A 23,262-nucleotide genomic window follows, 5' to 3' on the forward strand; every position below is an offset into this window, starting at 1 on the left:
TCCTGAGAACAAGCCAGAACCCACTAAGACATGCAGAAGTATTTATCTGTAGGTATCTTCAGAGCTCTAACCTGAAGATACCAATGACCTGCAGAGAAGTTAGACACACTGGCCCTAGATTCCCAGAAGCTGATGGAGGTAATCCAACAGAGCTGGGGAAACAAACTGCAGGCTGGCCAGTGCTCCCTGCCAACAATATGATACAGCAGATTAGCAACAACACGTGGGGGCTAGAGAATCACTTCATGCCATCAGTGAAAGAAACTCAGCTGTTGTTTCATTTCTGTCCCTCTGTCTGTCTCACCAAAAATGTTTATTATGATCAGTGTTAGTCCAAAATCCAGAAGGGAGTTCTGAGGAACAATTTCAGTTAAGCCCAAATGACAATACAAACTGACCACAGTAAGGGTACAAAGTTCTGCTACCCTTATGATTAAATCATGGGACCAATATTTACCCATAATTTGTTCATGTCCATATGTTTCGAGGATCTTTCCAAAGCCTTCCACGAGAATCTTCTTTTTTGTTACCAAAGTTTGAAAAGCTGAGTCAGTCAATTCAAAGGTCTTAATATTACCACTGTCCCCAAACACTGAAATCCTAGAGCTATGACATGTCCAAATCTTCCCCTTCTATTCCATGTTGCATATGGCAGGATCACAAATGTTTATCAGCACCCACTGCTACCAACAATGGGATCCTTGTCATGGTTCACTCGTGAACAACACTAAGCCTTAGAACAGGAATCAGTGTCTTGAGCTGAAAGGGCAACCCTCTGCAGTACCCCATTTGAGGGTATGCTTTTTAAGCCACTTTATAAACACCAACAACAGTGTTTGTTATCCTGGACTGCTATGCAAGTGGTTTATTGGGAAGGTAATCCCAATGAGATGAAATAAGGAGAAACTGACAAGGCGAATGAAACAAGGATACATTATCATCCCAATGTAATCTAGCTCCTTTGAAGAACGGGTGGAACACCCCTGCAAAATTTCCACTCTAGAATCAATACAGAGAAATGCATATGTTGTCAGCTCCCACCCCCCCACCCCACCCCACCCCACCCCCATTAATTAAAGGTTGCCCCAGGGGACTATTAATGCTTTTTACTTTGGAGGCAAACATCTATGCTTGCTGAGCCAGCTCCCACCAGGAACCTAGGCCTTAGAACAAGAACCAATGTCTTGAAAATGTAAAATGTGTAGCATATGTCCATCCAAGTAAATGCCATCAACCTGAAGTGGACTGATGATAGGTCCTGTTCCCCAATTGGTTCTTGATCTGTCAGTAAAGAAAGCCATGGGCCAATTGCTGGGCAGAAGGTACAGGCAGGACTTCTAGGTCCCTGGAGAAAAAGGGAGACACAAGGAAGGGCAGACAGGATTCAGCATGCTTCTGATGGAGAAAAGTTGACCAGTCATGAGAGACCATAAGGTGGTCAGGGGATAAAGTTTAGGGCAGGTGGGAGGGGCAGAGCTAAGAGTAATGATAAAGGCACATTTTCCAGACAGGAGATAGTAACTGTGCCAAGAAGGCAAGTTAAAAATGAATAACTATGTGTATATCTTTTATTTATGGATTCACGGGAAGCAGAGTGGGGCCTGGTAGCACAGCCTGATCCTAGAGGTCAGGTGGGGTAGTAAAAGCTACATAAGAGACTGATGCTGACACAGAACTGATTATGACAGCTATACTTGGACTCCAAAGTGAGACAAAGAGGTCGGGAGACTGTCACCAAGAGGTATGAGATACAATACCTATTAAACAGATGTGACACTGCTACCCTCAAGTGTCTCCAGTGCAAAATGGTACCTCATGTTTCTAGCTAGAGTCTTGGCAGGATGCGGATAACAATGTCACAAAATAAAACATAGAAGGCTGGAAGAAGAAACATTGCTTGGCTTGAGTGATGAAGGTATCTGTGGACAATCTGAAAGTTTTATGTACAGCAGGCCAATGGAAGTGAATAATGAGGAATACAAGAAGAGATCTAAACTGGAAACAGAGACGTGGCTAATAGTTCGAGCAATGATAACATCTTATCTTGCAGTTAGAGTGGATACAAGAAGAGGGCTGAATCAGAGAGAGAACTGTAGAGAGAATGAGAAACACCTGAGGAAGAAGATAGTGCAAGCCAGTGGGAGACTTAGGCAGAAGGACATTCTGTTGTTAAAAAAGGAGACCAATATCAATGCTTAAGCACCAGGTGCTACAAAGAAGTGACACTAGATCAAACTGAGATATTCCATCAGACCAGCAAAGGAGGGGCATGTTAAGAAACAGTGGAACAGTTGAGATGGAGGCCAGACTCTAAAGCATATCAGCGTCTAGGGAGACAAAACATAGAAACTAGTGGAATAAAAAGTCCTTGCATGTCATTAGGACAAAACAGCAACAAACAGATTGGGAAAAGACCTTTCCAATCCTACATCTGATAGAGGGCTAATATCCAAAATATACAAAGAACTCAAGAGGTTAGAGTCCAAAGAGTTAAATAACCCTATTAAAAATGGGGTTCAGAGCTAAACAAAACATTCTCAGCTGAGGATTATCAAATGGCCAAAAAGCATATAAAGAAATGTTCAACATCCTTAGTCATCAGGGAAATGCAAATCAAAACAACCCTGAGATTCCACCTCACACCAGTCAGAATGGCTAAGATAAAAACTCAGGTGACAGCGGATGCTGGCAAGGATGTGGAAAAAGAGGAACACTCCTCCATTGTTGGTGGGATTGCAAACTGGTACAACCATTCTGGAAATCAGTCTGGAGGTGAAAATTGGATATTACACTACCCGAGGACCCAGCTATACCTCTCTTGGGCATATACCCAAAAGATGCCCCAACATATAACAAAGACACGTGCTCCACTATGTTCATAGCAGCCTTATCCATAATAGTCAGAAGCTAGAAAGAATCCAGATGCCCTTAAACAGAGAAATGGATTCAAAAAATATGGAACATCTACACAATGGAGTACTACTCAGTTATCAAAAACAATGACTTCATTAAATTCATAGGCAAATGGAATGAACTAGAAAATATCATCCTGAGTGAGGTTACTCAATCACAGAAAAACACACTTGGTATGCACTCATTGATAAGTGGATATTAGCCAAAAAGCTCAAATTACCCAAGATGCAATCTACAGAGCACAGGAAGCTCAAGAAGAAGGATGACCAAAATGCAGATGCTCCCACTCCTTCTTAAAAGGGGGAAAAATATTCATAGGAGGGGATATGGAAGCAAAGTTTAGAGCAGTGACTCAAGGAATGGCCATTCAGAGCCTGCCCCACATGTGGCCCATATATATACACAGCCACCAAAACTAGATAAGATTGATGAAGCTAAAAAATGCATGTGGAAAGGGACTGGATATAGATCTCTCCTGAGAGACAAATCCAGAGCATGTCTAATACAGAGGTCAATGCTAGCAGCAAACCACCAAACTGAGAATAGGACCCCCTTGAGGGAAATTAGAGGAAGTATTGAAAGAGTTGATGGAGCTTGCAACCCCATAATAACAACAATGCCAACCAACCAGAGCTTCCAGGGACTAAACTGTAGGGTGCCCTCCTGTGGTAAACAAGGGTACTGCGCATGGGCAGGCTTTGCACCTGGCATCAGTTGGCCGGTAAAATGCTAATGAAGGAGCAGTACCATGCTAATGAGTTGATTCATGCTCCGCCAATCCCTGAAGGACAATTAGCATAGCCTCAGCCTGCTGTCTATATGAGGCGAGTGCTCTTGCTGCTTGGGTTCCCTGTATCAGCAATGAAGGTGTCCTGCAAATAAAGGCTGTTGACAAGGATCCGATGGTGTTGCATCTTCCTTGCTGGACGAGGTGGGCGCGACAACTGGTGGCCCGTACGGTAACCCGAGAATATTCTCGTGGATCCAGAAGTCTTCAGCTTCAGGATGGCGACGTCGGAAAATTCCCGGATAAGGGAAGATAAGGTTCTCTGGAGGTAAGCAGAGAAGTTGAAAGCCTTGGTATAGAGGCCGAGAGGTTAGAGAAGTTGAAAGCCTTGGTATACAGGCCGAGAGGTTAGAGAAGTTGAAAGCCATAGTATAGAGGCCGAGAGGTTAGTGAAGTTGAAAGCCTTGGTATAGAGGCCGAGAGGTTTGTGAAGTTGAAAGCCTTGGTACAGAGGCGGAAAGGTTTGGGAACTACGGCAATGTTGTTTCCAATTGATCCTTTGTGGGTAGGACTTGTAATTTTGTTTTTTTTCTTCTTTGTGTGGGATAGAGAAGCCACAGACGGCAAGCTTCAGCCCGGACCAAAACCTCTTTGGCGAATGGTCCCTGCCTGCTTGGAGGATAAACAAAGTGAGGAAGCCGTTAGGACAGGCCAGAGGGTCCTTGCAGAGCAACAAGAAAGTAAGTTGGAGGGAGAAAAGGTCTCGAAAGAAAAAAAGAAAAGAAAAGGAGATAAAAGGAACACAGTATTTTGGGAGAAAGATTTTGTCTTTGTGCTTTTAAAAGGTGTGATTAGGCTCTGGAAACCTCACAGAGTCATACTGATCAGATTTGATAGAGGTAGACTGCCTGAAAAACTTATTCAGAAGAATCAAACAAAAAGATAAACTTTTGTCTTGAGAATTGTATAGAGTGTGCCTACTTGGATTCCTGGTCTCAAGGAGATTTAGCAGGTAACAAGGTGCTTCTCTTAAAAAAGCAGTTTCAATCAGCCCTTGGAGTCTTGCACCTGTAGCTAAGATATGTGTAGCCACTTCAATTTTGTTTCTGATTGGTTTTAAATGTATAAATATTCTCTACATGCCTTGGTTATGGACTATTGGCTTTTAAGTTATTGGATATGGTTTAAAAAAATGTGACATTGGTAACAGAAAGTTGACATAAAACTGGTAAATTTGGATAAAGTCATTCTAGACAACATGTGGCATGAGCCAATCTAGGGAAACAGGTCTAAATTGGGATGATATTTTTATGGAAATCTTATCGTAGAAACCAGGCTTCTAAAAGATTTTAAGGCAATGTCTCTTTGTTGGGGTATTGGAGACCGCACCATCATGCGTTCATATGTAGGAATTGGCAGTCAAACTTTGTAGCATGAAGGATAGACTCGGTGTTTTGGAGACTGGATTTCGGAGACTAGATCATTTGTTGGAGGTTGAGTTTTGCTTTCCAAAGTTGTGGTTTGCCCTGGAGTTATCTGTATTTTGATGCTAATTCCACTGCCCCAAGGACAGCTGCCTAGTCACTACTCAGAACTCAGGTGACCTTGTGGTTGTGCTCTGGTGGTACAAGGAGAACTTAAAGATTGTAATTAAGGATTGCCAGTGTTACATTGACTAACTCAAACTTATTTATAATTGAGAAAAAAATCAAACAGGTAGAGATTGTTACAGGATTTACAAAGGATTGATGAGGTTTTAGAACTTGTGAGAGCACTACAGCCAGTTTGCTTACTCCAACTGCCATTTCAAGATAGATTTAGAGGATTGATTTTGAGTTTTCATTTCGTGAGCTTGCTTATAATTTTAGAGAGCCCATAAAGTGATATCATTAAAAATTTTACAAAAGAATGGCTAACAGCCTTATATCATGTAATTTTGTTGCTTCTTCAATGTAAGAAGTTAGAACTTAAATCTTTCAGTGTATATGGAAATTTTTACTACAAATCTTTGCTCTCAAAATGAGCTTTAATATTTGGGGAGTAGCTGTTACACTACTCCAGAAAAGAATATTTGAAACTAATTTTAAACTTCTAAGGATATGTTAATTGGCTAAGTACCTCACCTTAACAGAGGACTTAGGTCTTTGTTTGTTATCCTCATTGGAAATAAAGCTTCAGTTGTGTTAATACAGAATTGTAGGCTAGAGTCATGGAAGTATTTTAAAAAGAAACCTGGTAAAACATATCTTATTCCAAACAACAGTTAATTGGTTTTACAAAATACTGATATTTGGCCTATTACATATACAAATTTTTCAGGCAAAATTGATAATTTTACTCTTTGCATGCTTTTGTACTTCCTGTATATTTGTGCATGCAACCCATAGGAAATGTGCTTATTAGAGACAAGTTTTCTACATGAAATCAGTGAGTGATGATTTCAGTGTGAATTGTCTGACAACTCACTGTCCTTTCAGTGCTCTGGCTCAGACAACTAAACAAAGCCATAGACCCAGCTCTTTAAAAATGATAATGGAGTTGATATGAAAAGAGGAAGACTCCATTTGCTTACTTTCAACACCCAGCCTCACCCTGCCAGCTCAGGGATTTCTAGTAAGACTGAAATTTGACAATATTTACAAGATTTGACATTTCTAATTAATGCTTATGTTTAGATAGTGGTTAAAAACACTAAGTACTGTTCCTTTATAGGACATTTAAGAACTCAAACTGGATTGCCTGGACCCCTTAACGAGGGAGGACAATGATACTAGACAGTCTATATCTTAATAAACAAAAAGGGGGAGTTATCCCTGTATGCTAAATAATGCTCCTTTTATTTCAATTTTAAAATTTGGATGCCAAAGTTTATGGCACCCTACAACTAGGCATACTTCTGCCTAGGTGAAATAGAAAGATTGACATGATCCTGTCCAGGTATTTTATATGGGGAAGAGGGAATGTTTGTGTTTTTTCTACAGGATGCTACAAGAGTATGCCAGCTGCCAGAGGTGGTTGCTGAGACTTGCTGATCCTGGTTGCATGAAGATTCAGCTCTCGTGGTTCCGGTCCCTAGAGTCATTCCTCTGCCCTGAGAGGAAGATGGAAGATTCCCCCTCATCTTTTGTCATCACAGAGATTTTGGCGTTGCTGCAGTCAGTGTTACCACTGCGTGTGTCCCACCCCACTGTGGCCTACGCTCAGACCCTCTGTGCACTGCTGCTTGCTGGAGAAGACTGGACTCCAGCCGTTGCTGCCCCCCTCATTTCCCTGGTGACTCTTGCTGCCTTAACTGGTGTTGTCATCTTGCAGTCTATAGCATCACAAGAATGCCATCTGCGTGAAACTGCTGTGGACTGGGGAACTCTGCCCTGGTTATGCAGATCTCAGACCTGGTTCCATTGCCTGCTGGTTGTTCCAGAGAAGAATGGCTGATCCTGAACTGTCCTGGGAAAGACCTTGTTACCCATGACGGATAAGGCTGTGACATAGAGGAACGACCTAAGACAGGAGCCACAGCAAATGGACGTAACTGAAGAGGCCTAGACCAGCCTCATTCTAGTAAAACAAAAAAGGGGGAGATGTAGGGCGCCCTCCTGTGGTAAACAAGGGTACTGCGCATGGGCAGGCTTTGCACCTGGCATCAGTTGGCCGGTAATATGCTAATGAAGGAGCAGTACCATGCTAATGAGTTGATTCATGCTCTGCCAATCCCTGAAGGACAATTAGCATAGCCTCAGCCTGCTGTCTATATGAGGCGAGTGCTCTTGCTGCTTGGGTTCCCCGTATCAGCAATGAAGGTGTCCTGCAATAAAGGCTGTTGACAAGGATCCGATGGTGTTGCGTCTTCCTTGCTGGACGAGGTGGGCGCGACACTAAACCACTACCGAAAGACTATACATGGACTGACCCATTGCTCCACCTGCATATGTAGCAGAGAATAGCCTTGTTGGGACACCAGTGGAAGGGAAAGCCCTTGCTTTGTCTTGCCAAGGTTGGACTCCCCAGTGCAGGGGAATATGGGGGAGGGCAATAAGGAGGATGTATAGGGGGAATACCCGTATGGGGGAGGGGGAAGGGAGAGGATGGGGGCTTACGGAAAGGAAACCGGGAAGAGGAATAACCATTGAAATATAAGTAAAGAAATATATAATAAAAAATTAAAAAAAAATAGTCCTTGCAAAGCCCCAAGCAAAGAAGACTTTATAATTAACTAGAGGACTTGGAATGGCTGACAGGTTAGCTGGTTGGCTCAAATGTGTTTATGGGAAGAAAAACAGGGAAGGGGGTTAGCTCTGAATTAGCCAATTCTTCAGTAGGTATAGAACACAATCTGATTTGATCCTATTTAATATGCTTAAAATCTGATTTTAATATACCAACTAGAAAATATATATATATTATGATCTCATTTTCTGGGACCAACCAAGTAAGATTATAAAATAGTTCTTCCCATAAAACCTTATCCTTGATTATTCAGTATTACAAAACATAATATTCTTGGGTTAATTTAATTTCAGTCCAAAGGTGTCAATTGTATGCAGTGAGAAAATAAAAAGTCTGCTGCTGCTATTTGAAGGGTTTGTTGTCCCCCCCCCCCTTTTCCGTCATGGGAGAAAATATTTATAAAGTAACTTATCAGATAAGCTACAGTTAGGAAGTGCCCAGCATGGTCCTAACAGCACATACGTAACTTAATACAAAAGCCTTGATGCCTATCCACAAAGCCCAAGTAGTACAATTTTAGTAAATGCATGGGGGCTTGAAAACTGGGCGAAACTGCTAGCACATCGGGTTCCCTTCAACCACCAGGTGGTGAACTGTTCTGAAGCTGTTTAGCGTTGTGGTTGGGCCTCAAACCATGTCTCTGGAGAGCACTGGCAGCCAAACAAAGTTATATTTAATATCTGTGCATTTTAAAACAATTCTGCTCACTTTACTGCTGTAATCACATACCTCAAAGACATACTGTACTCTGTATAAGACAGCACTGTTTTATCACTTATCCAAGTGATTCTAGAATTACACAGTGAAACTTATGTAAAATCTGAGTCAAAACAAAACAGTAACTGCCTTTTCCCCCAATATATGTACCAAAATAAGTATAATTTAGAAGTAAACTAAACTAAACTTAAACCACTTCAAAAAGAAGAAACAGAAAATTAAGCTTACTAAGAATCTGGCATGAGCCCGATTCTATGTTCAGTTCTCTGATCATAGAAAGCACAGAAATGCCTGTTTGCCTGGGCCTGAAAATGCTACAAGTTCCTCTGAACAGCCGCAAGTATAAAGTACTCTTAGGATGTTTTTCTGTATCAGATTTTTTTCCAAAAGACCAGAATAACATTTTTTTAAAAAACAGTGAAGCTACTTATCTTAAATAAAGAATTGCCTTTTCTTTACAATTCACAGAGGGACAAACAAAACAATCATGGCCTCATAACTCCCTCATCTTCCTGCTACCAAATCTACAAATGCACCTGTATCCTGACACACAGATGCTTCAGCATGATCCACCATCAGTCATCTTAAGACAGGGAGTCAGGAAAAACCCCCTTCTAGTCCCTACTTCAATCCCCTGCGGAACAAAGTCTCAAAATTACCTCACTTGCAATTCACCCTTCAAACATTCCAATCTGACTTTGCCCCACTCACCTTCCACCAGAATGCTCTTAACACAGTCAATGGAACAGACACTCCCGCATATACACCCCTGTCCTCTTCCTCTGTATCCGGTCTTAGCAACTCATTTTCTTGATAATTCTTCACATTTCTTTTCTAGTTTTTCAGGACTTAGTTCTAAATCTTCTTTCTATAGCATCTCCAAAAGAGATCTTCCCTACTAACTTGGCTTTAGGGGCATTTATATTTTTGTGACACCAGGAGCTGGTGTCACAAACTATTTGGGTTTCAAAACTGATTCTTTTGCTTACTTCCTGGGTAACACTGAGCAAATTACCTGTTGAAGACTCTGTTTCCCAACTTGCTAAGGTAGAATAACAATAACAGGACTAGCTTCCCAATGTTATTGCCTGCCTTAAATGAGTTAAGGTACATACTATAACACATAAGGTTTCATCATCCGTAATTACTACCACCATATATATCCATCATAATATATCCAAGGCTCCTAAAAGTTACTTTCGTCCATTAAACTGGGTCCTATGTTTTCTGCAGAGCTATATATTCATCTCTCCTAGTTCGCCATCTAAAAATCTTAAAATGACCCCAATCACTCTACTCTTCACACACTCTCCTCCCAGAGTGAGTAAACATCACTTTGTAATAAAGAGACTCCACAGATATGAGGCCCCAAATTAACTGACTTTATAAATGGGAAAATAATCCAAGTAGAGCTAGGCTAATCATATGAGCCACTTTAAATCTGGGCCTATAGGTCACAGGAGACCCAAAGTCAAAGTGCCTGAAGAAACTGATATGCTTTAGCTTGCTTAAAGACAGAGGGGCACTGGAAAAGGAATGCATGCCATCTAGATTCTAGAAGCTAACAGTGGTTCCTCATTGATGGCCAACAAAGAAATTGGAGCTTCAAGCTGACAATTACAGGCTCTGAATTCTAGCAACAAAAAGCTGGAACTTAAAAATATGTTTTTACACAGAACCTCAAACAACAATCAAGTCTGACTTACCCATAGGTCCCGACTTTGTGATACCCTAAGCACATGACCCATTCAGGTCATGAAGCCAAGAGCAACCCAAATGTGAGTTAGGATAGGCTACTAAAGCAAACTGAAATTAACACGCTGTCTCAATGAATAGTATCTTCAAACACGTTTGTTCCTGCCAAAGAGTCCATATCAACATAATGCCATGTCCTATTTATTCTACCTCCTAGATACTTCTCAAATACTTACAATTCTCAGTATCAATTATCACCTAATCTTAACCTTTATAGTCCATTTAAATTTCTGCAATAGAGTCCTAGCTAGCCTTCTCACATACCCCTCAAAGCAATGGGGATCATTTTTTATAACACAAATTGATTTAATCAGTTCCCAACTGGTTTCATGCTTACACACAATGCCTAAATAGTTTGCCATAACCTACTAAATCTTGCCATTAAATGGCCCTTGCTACCATTCCAGTCATTTCCTGTAGCTTTCTTAGATATGATAGCCTAGTCAGAAGCCTTTCCTTCAGAAACTTCTGTGTAGCAAATCACTGCTGACTTTTGAGCCATCTGTGTTGCTCCTTTGACAGAAATGCTTTGTTCCGCCATCCCTCAGCCCATCCACAATAGCCAGGGCCTCTGCTTGGCATCCACAGACTTCCACCATCCAACGCACAGTGTCCCCATTAGACAAAACCCTGAGCCTATTTATAAATACTGCAATCAGGGGCTGGGGATTTAGCTCAGTGGTAGAGCGCTTACCTAGGAAGCGCAAGGCCCTGGGTTCGGTCCCCAGCTCCGAAAAAAAGAACCAAAAATAAATAAATAAATACATACATACATACATACATACATACATACATACATACATACATACTGCAATCCCACAGTTACTTACATGATCAGATATACAGGGTCTCTGTGTCGAGTATCAGACAGTGATGGTAGAAGCCATGTTTAATTGTTTTCTACTAAAAATTCAATAATCCTCAAATGGATGAATGAGAACTCCCACCTCTATCTTTGCTCAGTTTATAATGAAAAAGTCAAAATTTTGAGTTTTAATGTAGGTGGCCAATAACATATGCTCCATCCTAATCCTAACTATGACGTTTGCTTACAAATAAATGGTGTGAGTATAAAGGAAAAACAAGCTAAGATCATGGGAGTTGGTTAGTGCAGGTACACTGCTAAAACTCGGTGTATTTGGACAGCAGTGACACTGACTTCAAAATGTACTTTGATTAATCCTTCCTTTAAGACAAACACATAATCCCAGATCAGGTTGCTTACATGGTTAGAGGACAGAGTACTTCAACTGACTGAACACTACAGTTACTGATGGGATTTTCTATTTGTGTAGGAAGTATCCGATATAAGGAGAGCCCTGTGCACAGTCTCAGATTTCCTGCCTACAGAAGTCCTTTGAGTATGCCTTTATTTTACCAATTTATCATTTTGTATCACATCAAAAAAATAAAAGTTCTACTAATTAATAAGAGAATTTGTTTTCTTTTCCTTAGGATAAAAGTAAAGAAATAAGAACAGAATGACAAAGATTTTACTTAAGCAAAACACCGGAAAGTCAACTAACTGTCTTCCCACATTGTCCATGTTTGCTATGTATATACGTATTTAAGTATAAAGGTACTTACATATTTTAATCCACACTTTGGTATAGAATATAAAGGAAACATTATTAGGATTAAATAAAGAAAAGAAAGAAAAAACAAGAGAAGTGCAACTGGCACATGGGGAAAACTAAGGTTGCAATCACAATATCAGATGAGGGGCGTCACCCACCCAATATAAGTCTGCTAAGTCAGGAACACTGGTGCATGCCATCTTTGGAAAACTAAAGCAGGAGGCTCATTGTAAGTCGAGGCTAGCCTGGGCTATAGCAAGAACCTTACGGAAGGAAAAAAATCTACTCATGCACCCACTTATAGCATTCCTACGAAAAACAGAATAGCTGGTTCAAAGCTTTATGGTATTCTAGAAATCAGAAGTCTGAAACAAAGGTAAAAATGAAAATGACCCAAGAGCTGCATTCCTCTGAGACATCCAAGAGAAAACTCAGTCACCCAACATCAAGGGGCTGTAGGTATTGACCCTTCCCAGCTATGGCATCACCCTGTTCTGCTCCTACCCTCAAAGCACCTCTGACTTTGGCTCTCATTCTTCCTACCAGTGTGATTAGATAAACCAGGATAATCTCTTAACCGTAGGATGTTTAATCTCACATGCAAGTTTATCTTGCCATGTAATAGGTAGCATTCTCCCAGGAATCCTGGGATTAGAATGTGGGTATTTTTAGGAAGAGGAAGAGAAGTTATTATTCAGGCTACCACACAAGATTTCATCATGATCTAAGAAGGTTAGTAACATGTTTGATCCTTAGAACTCATATAAGAAAAAAGAAATTGGGGCCTCATAATTGGAATACACATTCCTTTATATTCCAAATAATTTGGTATAAAATATTATTTGCATTACTTTCAGGTCAAGAACACATAGATTATAAATTGCCCATACTCTTAAGGTAGAAACAGGCAGATCCCTGGACTCACTAGCCAGCTAGCATAAGCCTACTTGGCAAGTCTCAAAAAAAAAAAGTAGATGATGCCTGAATTTGTTCACTATCCTTCACACGCATGCACATATGTGTGTATGTATATGTGCACACTTGGAAAACATATACATTTAAACATGTTCCTAAAAACTCATTAACATTACCTAAATTATAAAGATAGCATGCTAAAAGTCTACAGAACCGTCTGAGTTGCAGATGGAAAACCAGTCAGAAAAGATTTTTAAATAAAAGAGCTAATGATAGAATTCTTTTAAGAACCAAGTTTACTTTCTCTATTCCAAATACTTTGATATTCAATATACCATTTGTGTAACTTTTCAGAGGTCAAGAATATGTAGATTTTTAAGAGGCCCACTGAGACAAAACTTGAATGTGATAATACACCAAGTACTATACTAAAGACTGGGGACTGGAAGGCTGGAGAGATGGCTTTGTGGGTAAAATGCTTGCAACAGGACCCGTGTTCAGACTCTCAGCACCACAGACAGACTGGGCATGATGGTGAGCAGTCCCAGCATTTCAGAGGCACAAGCAAGTGGATCTCTGTGAATTCAAGGCCAACGTTGTCTACACAGAACGTCCAAGGACAGCCAAGGCCCTGTCTCAAAAAACAAAAGAGAAGAAGAAAAGAAAAAAGAAACTAAAGGAAAGAAAGAAAAGATAGTGTGGTGGTATTTGGTTGTATCCCCCTAATGGAAGGCAAAAACATGCCATGGGCTTTCTAGAAAGAAAAAAAAAGAGCTCCAGGCACACACAGAGAACTATCTCCCTAGTCTCCCTTCAGTCTCAGGGACAATGTCTTAACAAATTATTGAAAAGAAAAAAGTGAGAGTTCACTTACAGTTTTAAGGATATATAAAATCCAGAAACTCATTTGATTTGGGGAGGAATAGCTACATTTGAACAAGAAGGACATTGCTGGAAACAAACACAGCAAGGTTAAGATTCTATTTTAGGACCTATTCATATTCCCTGATAAACAAGATAAATGCAGGAGCTATTACACCTTTGCAGTGAATATAAAGATCTTCAAATCATTCAAAGAATTCAAAGGTGATGGCTGTGGCAGCCTCTTCCCTCCCCCCCTCTGATATTGCTCAACCTGACTGATATTGCTCAACCTGAAATTAACTGTGAAATTAACCAACACAAAAGGGTGTCAGACTTTCCCTAGAGGAGCTCTCACGAGTCTCTTGTTCACATGAAAGAATTCAACCTGCCCATCAAAACATACCTGTGTGCAGTTCCAAGGCGCACTTCCTTTCTCTACAGCAGAGGGCTGGTACAACATCAGCTCACCTAAGGCTTTTCCCTAGGCTGAAAATACAAAAGACACTCGAATCCACTTTGACATGACATTGCGATGCCACTCTCTTTACTTAGATTATTTCCTCACCCTCTGACACTCACGACAGGAAATTTAAAAGCAATTATCTTTTAGACTAACAAGCATCTAGTTGCAGGGCAGGGGCAGGTTGGCAACAAGACAGCTTGGCAGGTAAACCTAAAGCCTAGTGGCCTGGATTCAATCCTGGAACCTATGTAAAAGTGACAAGAGAGAACCAACTCTGCACACAACTGGGGACTGCTCTTTTTCAGTGGGATTCTACATGATTCATCTGGTAAAGTTTTAAATCAAGTAACAATCCATGGCCTTTGTCTACTACACAGAAATACTATGAAACACCAGCTTAGTTCTTGGTAATCTGCATGTCATCCAGTGTAACACTTTTGCTTTGTGAATAAGAAAATTTAGGCTCAGAAAGGCAAATAATGCACTCTAGGTCATATAGCAAATTAACTAGAGGCAAATTCAAAACTTCAGCCTATCAGAGGACCTCAATATTGAGCTTTACTCAATACTCCAAGTAAGAATATTAGTAATCAAATTCTATAGGGAAACTCTATAGTTGGTGACAAAAAAAAAAGTCAAGATTTTTTGAGAAGCATCACAGAATAAGAAAGCAGATACCTCTAGTGAACAATAAAGATAAAAGTTCTCAACAAGGGCTGGAGAGATGGCTCAGCGGTTAAGAGCACCTGACTGCTCTTCCAGAGGTCCTGAGTTCAATTCCCAGCAACCACAAGGTGGCTCACAACCATATGTAAAGAGATCCGATGCCCTCTTCTGGTGTATCTGAAGACAGCTACAGTGTACTTATATATAATAAATGAATAAATAAAAAAAAAAAAAAAAAAAAGTTCTCAACAAAATAACAGTGAACTGACTCTAGCAGCATGTAAAAAGGATTATGATCAAATGGAGTTTATCCCAGAGTGCGAGGCCATCCTGACACACAATAATCAATCAGTGTAATAAACCTCATCAATAAAACAGAACAACAACCTCATCATCTCACGATGAAGAAAGAGCATCTGACAAAGTCCAGCACCCTTTTACAATTTAAAAATTCCCAAACTAGGAACAGAAGGAAACTTTCTCAATTTCTACAAGGCATCCATGGAAAATCCACAGCCTGCCCTATAATTAGTGATGGATGATTAAAGCTTTCCTCCTAGATACAACACTAGACAAGGATGTCTGAGTAGTGTAGTTAGTTAACATCACCAGCTAAGGCAATTAAACAAGAAAATTGCACAAAAGCATTCATATTAGGAAGAAATAAAACAAACTGACCCTCCCTCCCCCTCTCTCTTTATCTCCTTCCCTCCCTCCCTCCCTCTCTCTCTTACTTATACACACATACTACATATATAAATATATATGTATATAAAGATAATCACTATATAGTCCAGTGAATAAAAATATTAAGGCGTACACTAAAGTACTATTAGAACTAATAAACTAGGTCAACGAGGTTGTAAGACACAATAGATCTCTAGACACAATTAACATTCCAAAATTAAAAGAAAGTAATTTCATTACAAATATATTATTATATATCAAAAATGAAATACTAGGAATAAACTGAACAAAAGGATGGACTTATACTCTAGAAATAACAAAGCACTGTCACATAAATGAAAGAAGAGCTACGTAAGTAGAAGGACATCCCACGTTCATGGGTCAGACTTAACACCGCAAAGACAGCAACACTCTCAAAACTAATAAATTCAATGTGATCTATATCAGAGCATCATTCAAATAGCTTCTGTGAAGAAACAAACAAGACGTACTGAATTCATGTGGAAAAATGAAGGAGCCAAGAATGACCAACACAATCTTGGAAAAATAAAGTTGGAAGATTTATACATTCCAACTTTAAAACTAAGCTTGTAACTTGCAGTTTTACGGTACTAGCTAAAGAGAGACATACAGACCAATGGAATAGAGCTGAGAATTTATTTGTCTATGGTTAACTAATTTATCCAAAGAAGGTGCCAAGACAATTAAATAGGGAAAGGGCAGGCTGTGCAAAAACAGCACAAGGACAAGTGAGTGTCTACATACAAATGTGAATCTGGATCTCTACCTCACACACTATCCAATAATTCAAATTTATCTTTTTTTTTCTTTTTTTCTTTTTTTTTTTTTTCGGAGCTGGGGATCGAACCCAGGGCCTTGCGCTTTCTAGGCAAGCGTTCTACCACTGAGCTAAATCCCCAACCCCTCAAATTTATCAAAAACCGAGTTGCAACAGCTAAAAAGCATCATACTCTTAGAAGAAAATGAAGTCATGTGTAAGGCAGAACAAGAAACAATGGGAGGAACAAACAAACTAGTTTTTAATCTAAATTAAAACCTCTCATGCTTCTCAGAATATCACCACCCCAAAGATAAAAAGCCTATTCGATTTACGAAAATTAATATTTGCAATCTTGTATCTGATAAGAGATGTGTATCTAAAATAAAGAAATCTCACTAATAAAAAAGTTAGGATCTCTGTAAATTCCAGGCCAGAACTCCTGATCTACACAGGAGTTCCAGGCCAGCCAGGTTTACATTGTGAGACTCTGTCTCAAAACAGGGTGTTGGGGGTGGGGGAAGAAAGAAACCAACTGCAAAACAGGCCAAGGATAGAAGTAAGCATTTCTCCAAAGATATGCAAGTGGACTAGTTGCTTAAAAGTACATACAACATCATTGGAGAAATACAACCAAAGCCATAACGAAAGCTACTGACTGCTTCACTTGTTCTGGTATGGCTAAAGGCATAAAAGACAGATTACAACGCACTGGCTAGGCTGTGGTGAAAGTCCCTCATGCACTACTTCTGGAAAAAGCTCACAGTTTGAAAAACTCTGGCTCCATAAAATCCAACAGTTTTATTGTTGGTAAATAAAATGAAAAGAGAGCGGTAAAAAGGTTTGTCTACAAATGTACATGGCACAAAAGAAATAACCCAAATGACAATCCGCTGATGGATAAGTAAAATATGACCTACCTAATACATCCAAATAGTTTGTCAGCAAAAAAACAAGTCACAATGTTATATATGCCTTTAAGACCAGGATCTTAATAACATGCTTACTGAAAAAATAGACAATTATAAAAGTGTACGATTGTTTTATAATAAAATAATGGGCAGATATATAGTCAGAAACTAGATTGCTGGTTGGCTACCCCTAGGTAGTGAAAATGTAGGATGACTAGTGTAAATGGGTATAAAGTTTATAGGTTGAAAAAATCTTTTTAATTAATTACAATGATGGCTTTATCTCTGTAACTATGCTACAATTTGTTGTATACTTAGAGGATTGTATAGTAAGTTGTACACCTTAGACAAAGCTATTTAACAAAAGCAACGTGTAGCTTCCACCTTGCTCTCTTGGATCACTTGTCTGGGGAGAAGTCCACGACTGTGTCCTCCCAACACTCAAGCACCCACTATGGAAAGGTCCACACGGAAAGGAACTGATACAGTCTGCCAAATCGATATGAGTGAGCAAGCAGCCCCACAGAAGTCAGCTGGACTTCTGGCTTAATTATTTGGGGAGCTTTTAAATTTAGTTTTTATATTTCATTTCATAATTGTACATAATTACATAAACTTCACATATGCATGCTGTATTCACATCCTTCCCTCTTTCCCATCCTTTCCCTCCCCACCTTTCCCATACCTCTTCCTTGCTCCCTCTCAAATTTGAGACCCCCTTTTCTTAATTACTACTGCTACATAAATACAAACAAATCTACCAATGCAGCCTGCTGAGTCCATCAGTGCTGTTCATACATAAATGATTGCAGGGCTAAACACTGGTCCTGGATAAGGAGGCTCATCCCTGGGGAAGACTGATTACCCTTCCCTGAACAATCATTCATTTCCCAGCTCTTCATCTAGGGGTGGGGCCGAGTGAGAATTCCCAGTGTTGAGGGTCTGAGTCAGAACCATACACTGAGCAACTCACACACCCTAACAAACGGCAGTCACGTTCTACAAGCCACTAAAGTTTCCATTGTCGTTACATAATAACCTTCTGCAACCCTCTCCTTCATGCTAGGCAGTCTCCCAAGGATGGAATCAAATGAATCTTCTAAGAGTTTAGTTTATCTTTATCATGGTTTTGTGTAGTTGTTGGCATGTTAGAAGGAAACAATCCTATCATCTAGTCTTAATTGAATGAGCCAAAAGCAGGTACCTGATCAAAGCTAAGCCAATAAAGCCAATAAATTCTCTCAGAATTTAACGGAAACTGACAAAAGAATGGTGTCTTTCAATAGCGGAAGCCATAAAATGTAGAACTTTAATCCTGTCCATTTTCTACCTCCTGAGAGAAACCTGGACAGCAATGAAGAAACTTGGCACATGGACTAGAAGAGATTTAAGACACAGTAGAGGCAATGTAAGTGTATGGTGCTAGTGATTCTTTTCCAGTGGAGAGCCACATTACTAATCACAGCATGTAAAACAGCACTCAGTACATAAGAGGTAACAAAATATTTGTTGAATAAACAAGTGGGTAAAATAATTTCCATTTTTCCACTCATGTTAAACAAAGTTACACTTGACTATTTAAAGGCTAATGGCTTTAATCTTTCTTTTGTTGCCTTTATACATTTTGTTTCTATTATTATGCTTAAATAGTGCATCCTAATTGCTGGTTTATATGATCTCTTCCTCCACAGCTGGACACAGAACATTTTCTTTGATATCTTCAGTACCAGGAAACAGAAAATGCTCAGGAATTTATGTTTAATTGATTTGGTTAATCTCGAATTCTGATTCTTCAGCTTTTACAGTTGCTGCCATCAATTTATCAAGACCTGACATCTGCAAACCTTGCTCTTATTTTTCATCCAAAATTAAATTCACTCAACAAATATTTGAACATCTAACACACACCACAGGCTACAAATAGACAAAAAAAAAGTTTCTGCTCTCAAGGACCTTACTATCAGACACAGATAGGTGTGTGTGTGTGTGTGTGTGTGTGTGTGTGTGTGTGTGTGTGTATACATGTGTGTTTGGGGTGCATGTATGAGTCTAGGGGCACACACATGCCACTACATCCATCCTCACCTTCCATTTTGTTTAAGAGGGGCTCTTTTTGTTCTTCAGCACTGTGTGCACCAAGCTAGCTGGCCTACAAGCTTCCAGAAACTCTCTGTCTCCAGCTCTCATGGTGCCATACAAGCACTAGGACCACAAAAACACACTACTATATTACATATACCCAGCTTCTGTGTGCATCCAAAGGATTTGAACTCACGTCTTCACACTTCTATGGCAAGTACTCTATTCCAAAGAGCCATCTTTTCAACCCCAGTTAAATGAATGACTATAGTACTATGTGTTGTGATTACAATAGGCGAGATATATACAAGCAATTCAATAGCAGCAAGGATTCCAAGGAGTTTACACTCTGCTTGAGAAGGCAAAGAAAGACACGTATAATAATAGCTAACCACACAATGACTTAGTTTGTTTTCCACACACACTAGATTCGAACATTTTACATTAAGATCTGAATGTGGAGTTGTTTTTCAGATTTTCACTCAACCAACATTTCCCACTATGTGCCAAGAAACCCGATTAACATTTTTCCAGTAGTGTCTCATTCAACTGGCACAATTCTGCAGATGAGAGGAGTAAGCCTGAAAGAATACAGTGATTTCCCAGTCTATACAGCCAGCTAATGGCAGAGCTAGTATTGACCATCATGTCTTCCAACTCCGTGGCTGGGTTTCTGATCGCATTACCATGTGTCCTACAGCATACAATACAATCACCAACTACCAACCTGGGCAGTGAGCAAGCACATCAGATCACACTGCTATAGCCCCTATTAGAGCACCCTGCGCCAAGAGGAGCCAGCTGGCTGGTGACAGGTGAATGACTCTTTAGTTATATTTTAACAGTGTTTCTGACCATTACATCTGATCAGTTGTCCACGCGTTCAGCAATACATTGAGATGGCCATTCTTCTCCTTTGACATTACTACTGAGTTCAGTACAGTCCCGTCATCCACCAGAAGAATTTCTAAATGCCGACTTGATGATTCACACAGTTAGAAAGGGAAATAAAACAGTGCTCATTGTCTTTGACTGAGTTAGCATTGTTTGCAAAAATCCAGAAACTGAGCAGTTGGTGGACTACTAACAAGCAGGGTGTCCCTTGGTCCTTGACCAAAAGACTGCTTGTTGCATCATGATCAGTGGCTGTGCATATAAGACTTCCAGTAGCATTTGTTGTACTGTATGACTCCACACACTTACAGCAAGGAATCATTATGTAAGATGGGGGGGGAAAAACACAAAATCCTCACTCTAGGAGACATGTGACACTGCACCTGGTGTAAACTGGGTTTTAATACTAGATACATGTATACTGAGAAAATGTTTTTAAATCCTGTTGAAAACGTCAGTTGTTGACTACATTTGGAGTGAAAAATCTCAACCAGTCAAGGGAATCTCACTGGTTCTGTGAGGAACTCAAAAATACTATGGAATAACTGGGTCAGGAGACATCATAGAGTCAAAACTGCAGTGCTTAAACTGATAAAACTGAGAAAGCATGAACTTAACATCTTATACTAAGACTGGCACCAAAAATGGTAATGAGCAACCTCATCAGAAATGACAAAAACTAACGAACTGTGGACCGTAGCTAACTTTATCAATCTAGTTTAATCTGTCCCAAACAGCAGCAAGGTGGACATGGTTTCTACCTGAAACCTACCACTTACTGTCTGGGTCTACTTAATACAATGTGCCAAAGACTTGGGTCAAAAATCTTAAACCACCGACACTAATAACAATCGAGCCATTATAATACATTCTCTGTCCAGAAATGATATGGTAAAGGGAGACCTGACTCCATGGGACGGGGTGGGGGATGGGGGGAGGACCCAAACTTCATCAGTTGGTCCAGATAAGATTTTTCCAAAATAAACCCCGGAATTACACAATGAAAAAAGCAAAAGTAGAAGGCTTAACACACACAGCTTTACTGATCTCCAGCTCAAGGGATGTAAACGCTGAAGTCGCCTAGTGAAGCCTTTCACCTAGAATTTTATTTTATACACTTAGAGAGGCTGCTTCCCAAAAGACCCTGGCAAAAAAATTCAAAGAGTATATGACTTCATGGTAACTCTATGAGAAAGGACCCAGAGACTGAGGACCAATACTCCTCAAGTTTATCAGTCGCAGGATCGCTGTCCCTTAGGGATAGTGTGCACACACACACACACACACACACACACACACACACACACACACACACATACACACCCTTCCCTCACACCTGGACCACCCCAGGCAGAGGAGCAGGGTAAAGTGAGTACAAGCTCTATCGCACACAGCTCCACACAGCTCACCTCTTGAGCACCTTTCCCTCAAGACAGCATGCAGTGACAGATGTGTCACCTATGCAGGAAGCGGGGCATGAAGGCATCTTCCCAGGCCGGGCCCGAAACTGGGGTCCCAGCAGGAACAAACTTTCCTCTCCTTGCCCACGACGCCCCTCCCCGGGCCCGTCCCCCCAGCTCGCGCCCCTCTTGGCCTGCGCGCGCGCCCAAGCCGGCTCTCAAGCGCGCCTCCGAAGCTGGCCCGGCCGGCAGAGGGCGGGGTCGCTCACCGGTCCGCAGCTCATGCTTGACAGTAAGGAGCTGCTCGCCGCCGTCGCCACTGTCCCCGCTGGTGCCCGCGCCGCCGCTGCCGCCGCCCTCCCCCTCCATCTTCACCCTCTTTCCGACCGCGCGGGTCGCTCTGATGGGAACCTGATGGGACAGCAGACGCCCTGTCTCTTCACAGCTCCAGGAGCCAAGCTGCCGCAGCGCCACAACTCCGACACTGAGGCGAGTCTCTTTCCCGCTCTGGCCGCGGAGCTCCTCCGCCTCCTCCCCTCAGCGGGCACCGCTAGTACGGCGCAACCCCGCGCCCTGCGCCTCCACCTCCTCCGCCAGGCCGCTCCGCCCACAACCAGCCCAGGAGACAGCCCCGAACCACCAGCGCTATTGGGCGCAGCGCGCGCGCGTCTGCCAGCGCCCGCTCCCATTGGGCGGCCGTTCCTGACGTTTCACGAGCTGCCCCGCCCCGCTGCTCGAATTGTTGTTGCTTGGCGGGGAGGCAGGAGAGGGAGGAGTACGAACTCTCCGATTGGCAAGACCCACGATTCGGCCCCACCTATTCGCTTTAGTACGCATGCGCAAGCAAGGCCTTCCCTCTCCTGACCTCCCCAGAATGGTCACACCCCTTATTCCCCAGCTTCGATCTGTTAGTAAACAGTGTCTAGTAGTCAGGAGGCGCTCCGGACCTCTAATTGGCTACTGCAGAAAGAGGCGGGGAAAGACGATTGGACCGCTTGATCCGCCAATCACCGTGGACAAAGGAGGGTCCTGGAGGGAAGCACTTGTCACCCACGTGTTTACGCGCGCGCGCGCGCGTCTGAGGGTCCTAGGCAACGATCCACATGTGTGTGACTGGCTGGAAGATACCATGTCCTAGAATGATATTGTTCGCTGTAGTTAGCATTAAATAAATTAAATGGGTTTTGTGTTTAAATACAGGTAGGGGCTGGCAAGATGGTTCTGTGGGTAAAAGTGCTTGCGGCCAACCACAGTGCAATCCCCATATAGTGAAAGAGAACCAACAAGTTGCCCTCCGACCTCCACACAAGCTTTAAGGGCATGCATCACTCACACAAGGCAAAAAATAAATTACGTTTAAAAATTAAATACGGGTAGTTCCTACACACAAAAAGTCAAGGTTCTGGCTCGGGATGAGAAATCTGGAGTAAAAAAAAAAAATTGTAGCTCAGCCTAGCCTTGACCTACTGGTCGTCTGCCACCACTCCCAGTGCTGGAATTACCAGCATGTGCCACCATGCCATGCTTATGACATGCTGGCGGTTGAACTGCAAGCTTTAAGCGTGCCAGGCAAGCATTCTACCAATTAAGCTCCATCCTCATCCCAATTTTTCATATTTAAAAACTCACGTGGAGAATCATAAACTAAGACACAACTTCTGCTCCTGAACAGCTATTAATGGAACTTGA

General features: G+C 41.3%; 1 protein-coding gene across 5 annotated transcripts in view; it reads right to left on the reverse strand.

Moving 5' to 3' along the window:
• Nucleotides 1–22,918, reverse strand: part of Rps6ka5 (ribosomal protein S6 kinase A5) — a 178,143-nt gene extending 155,225 nt beyond the window's left edge. For 2 of the 5 annotated variants that reach the window (XM_006240438.5, XM_039112351.2), the window contains exon 1: nt 21,843–22,918. In XM_006240438.5, coding sequence (XP_006240500.1) covers nt 21,843–21,942 — 100 coding nt within the window. In that variant the 5' untranslated portion in view covers nt 21,943–22,918. Of the gene's footprint in view, nt 1–21,582; nt 21,764–21,842 lie in introns of those variants that run through there. The other 3 variants (NM_001395592.1, XM_017594169.3, XM_063261972.1) reach the window with 3 other exon arrangements.
• Nucleotides 22,919–23,262: the final 344 nt, after the last annotated feature.

The sequence above is a fragment of the Rattus norvegicus genome, chromosome 6 (assembly GCF_036323735.1).
Source record: "Rattus norvegicus strain BN/NHsdMcwi chromosome 6, GRCr8, whole genome shotgun sequence".
NCBI classification, from domain to species: Eukaryota; Metazoa; Chordata; class Mammalia; order Rodentia; family Muridae; genus Rattus; species Rattus norvegicus.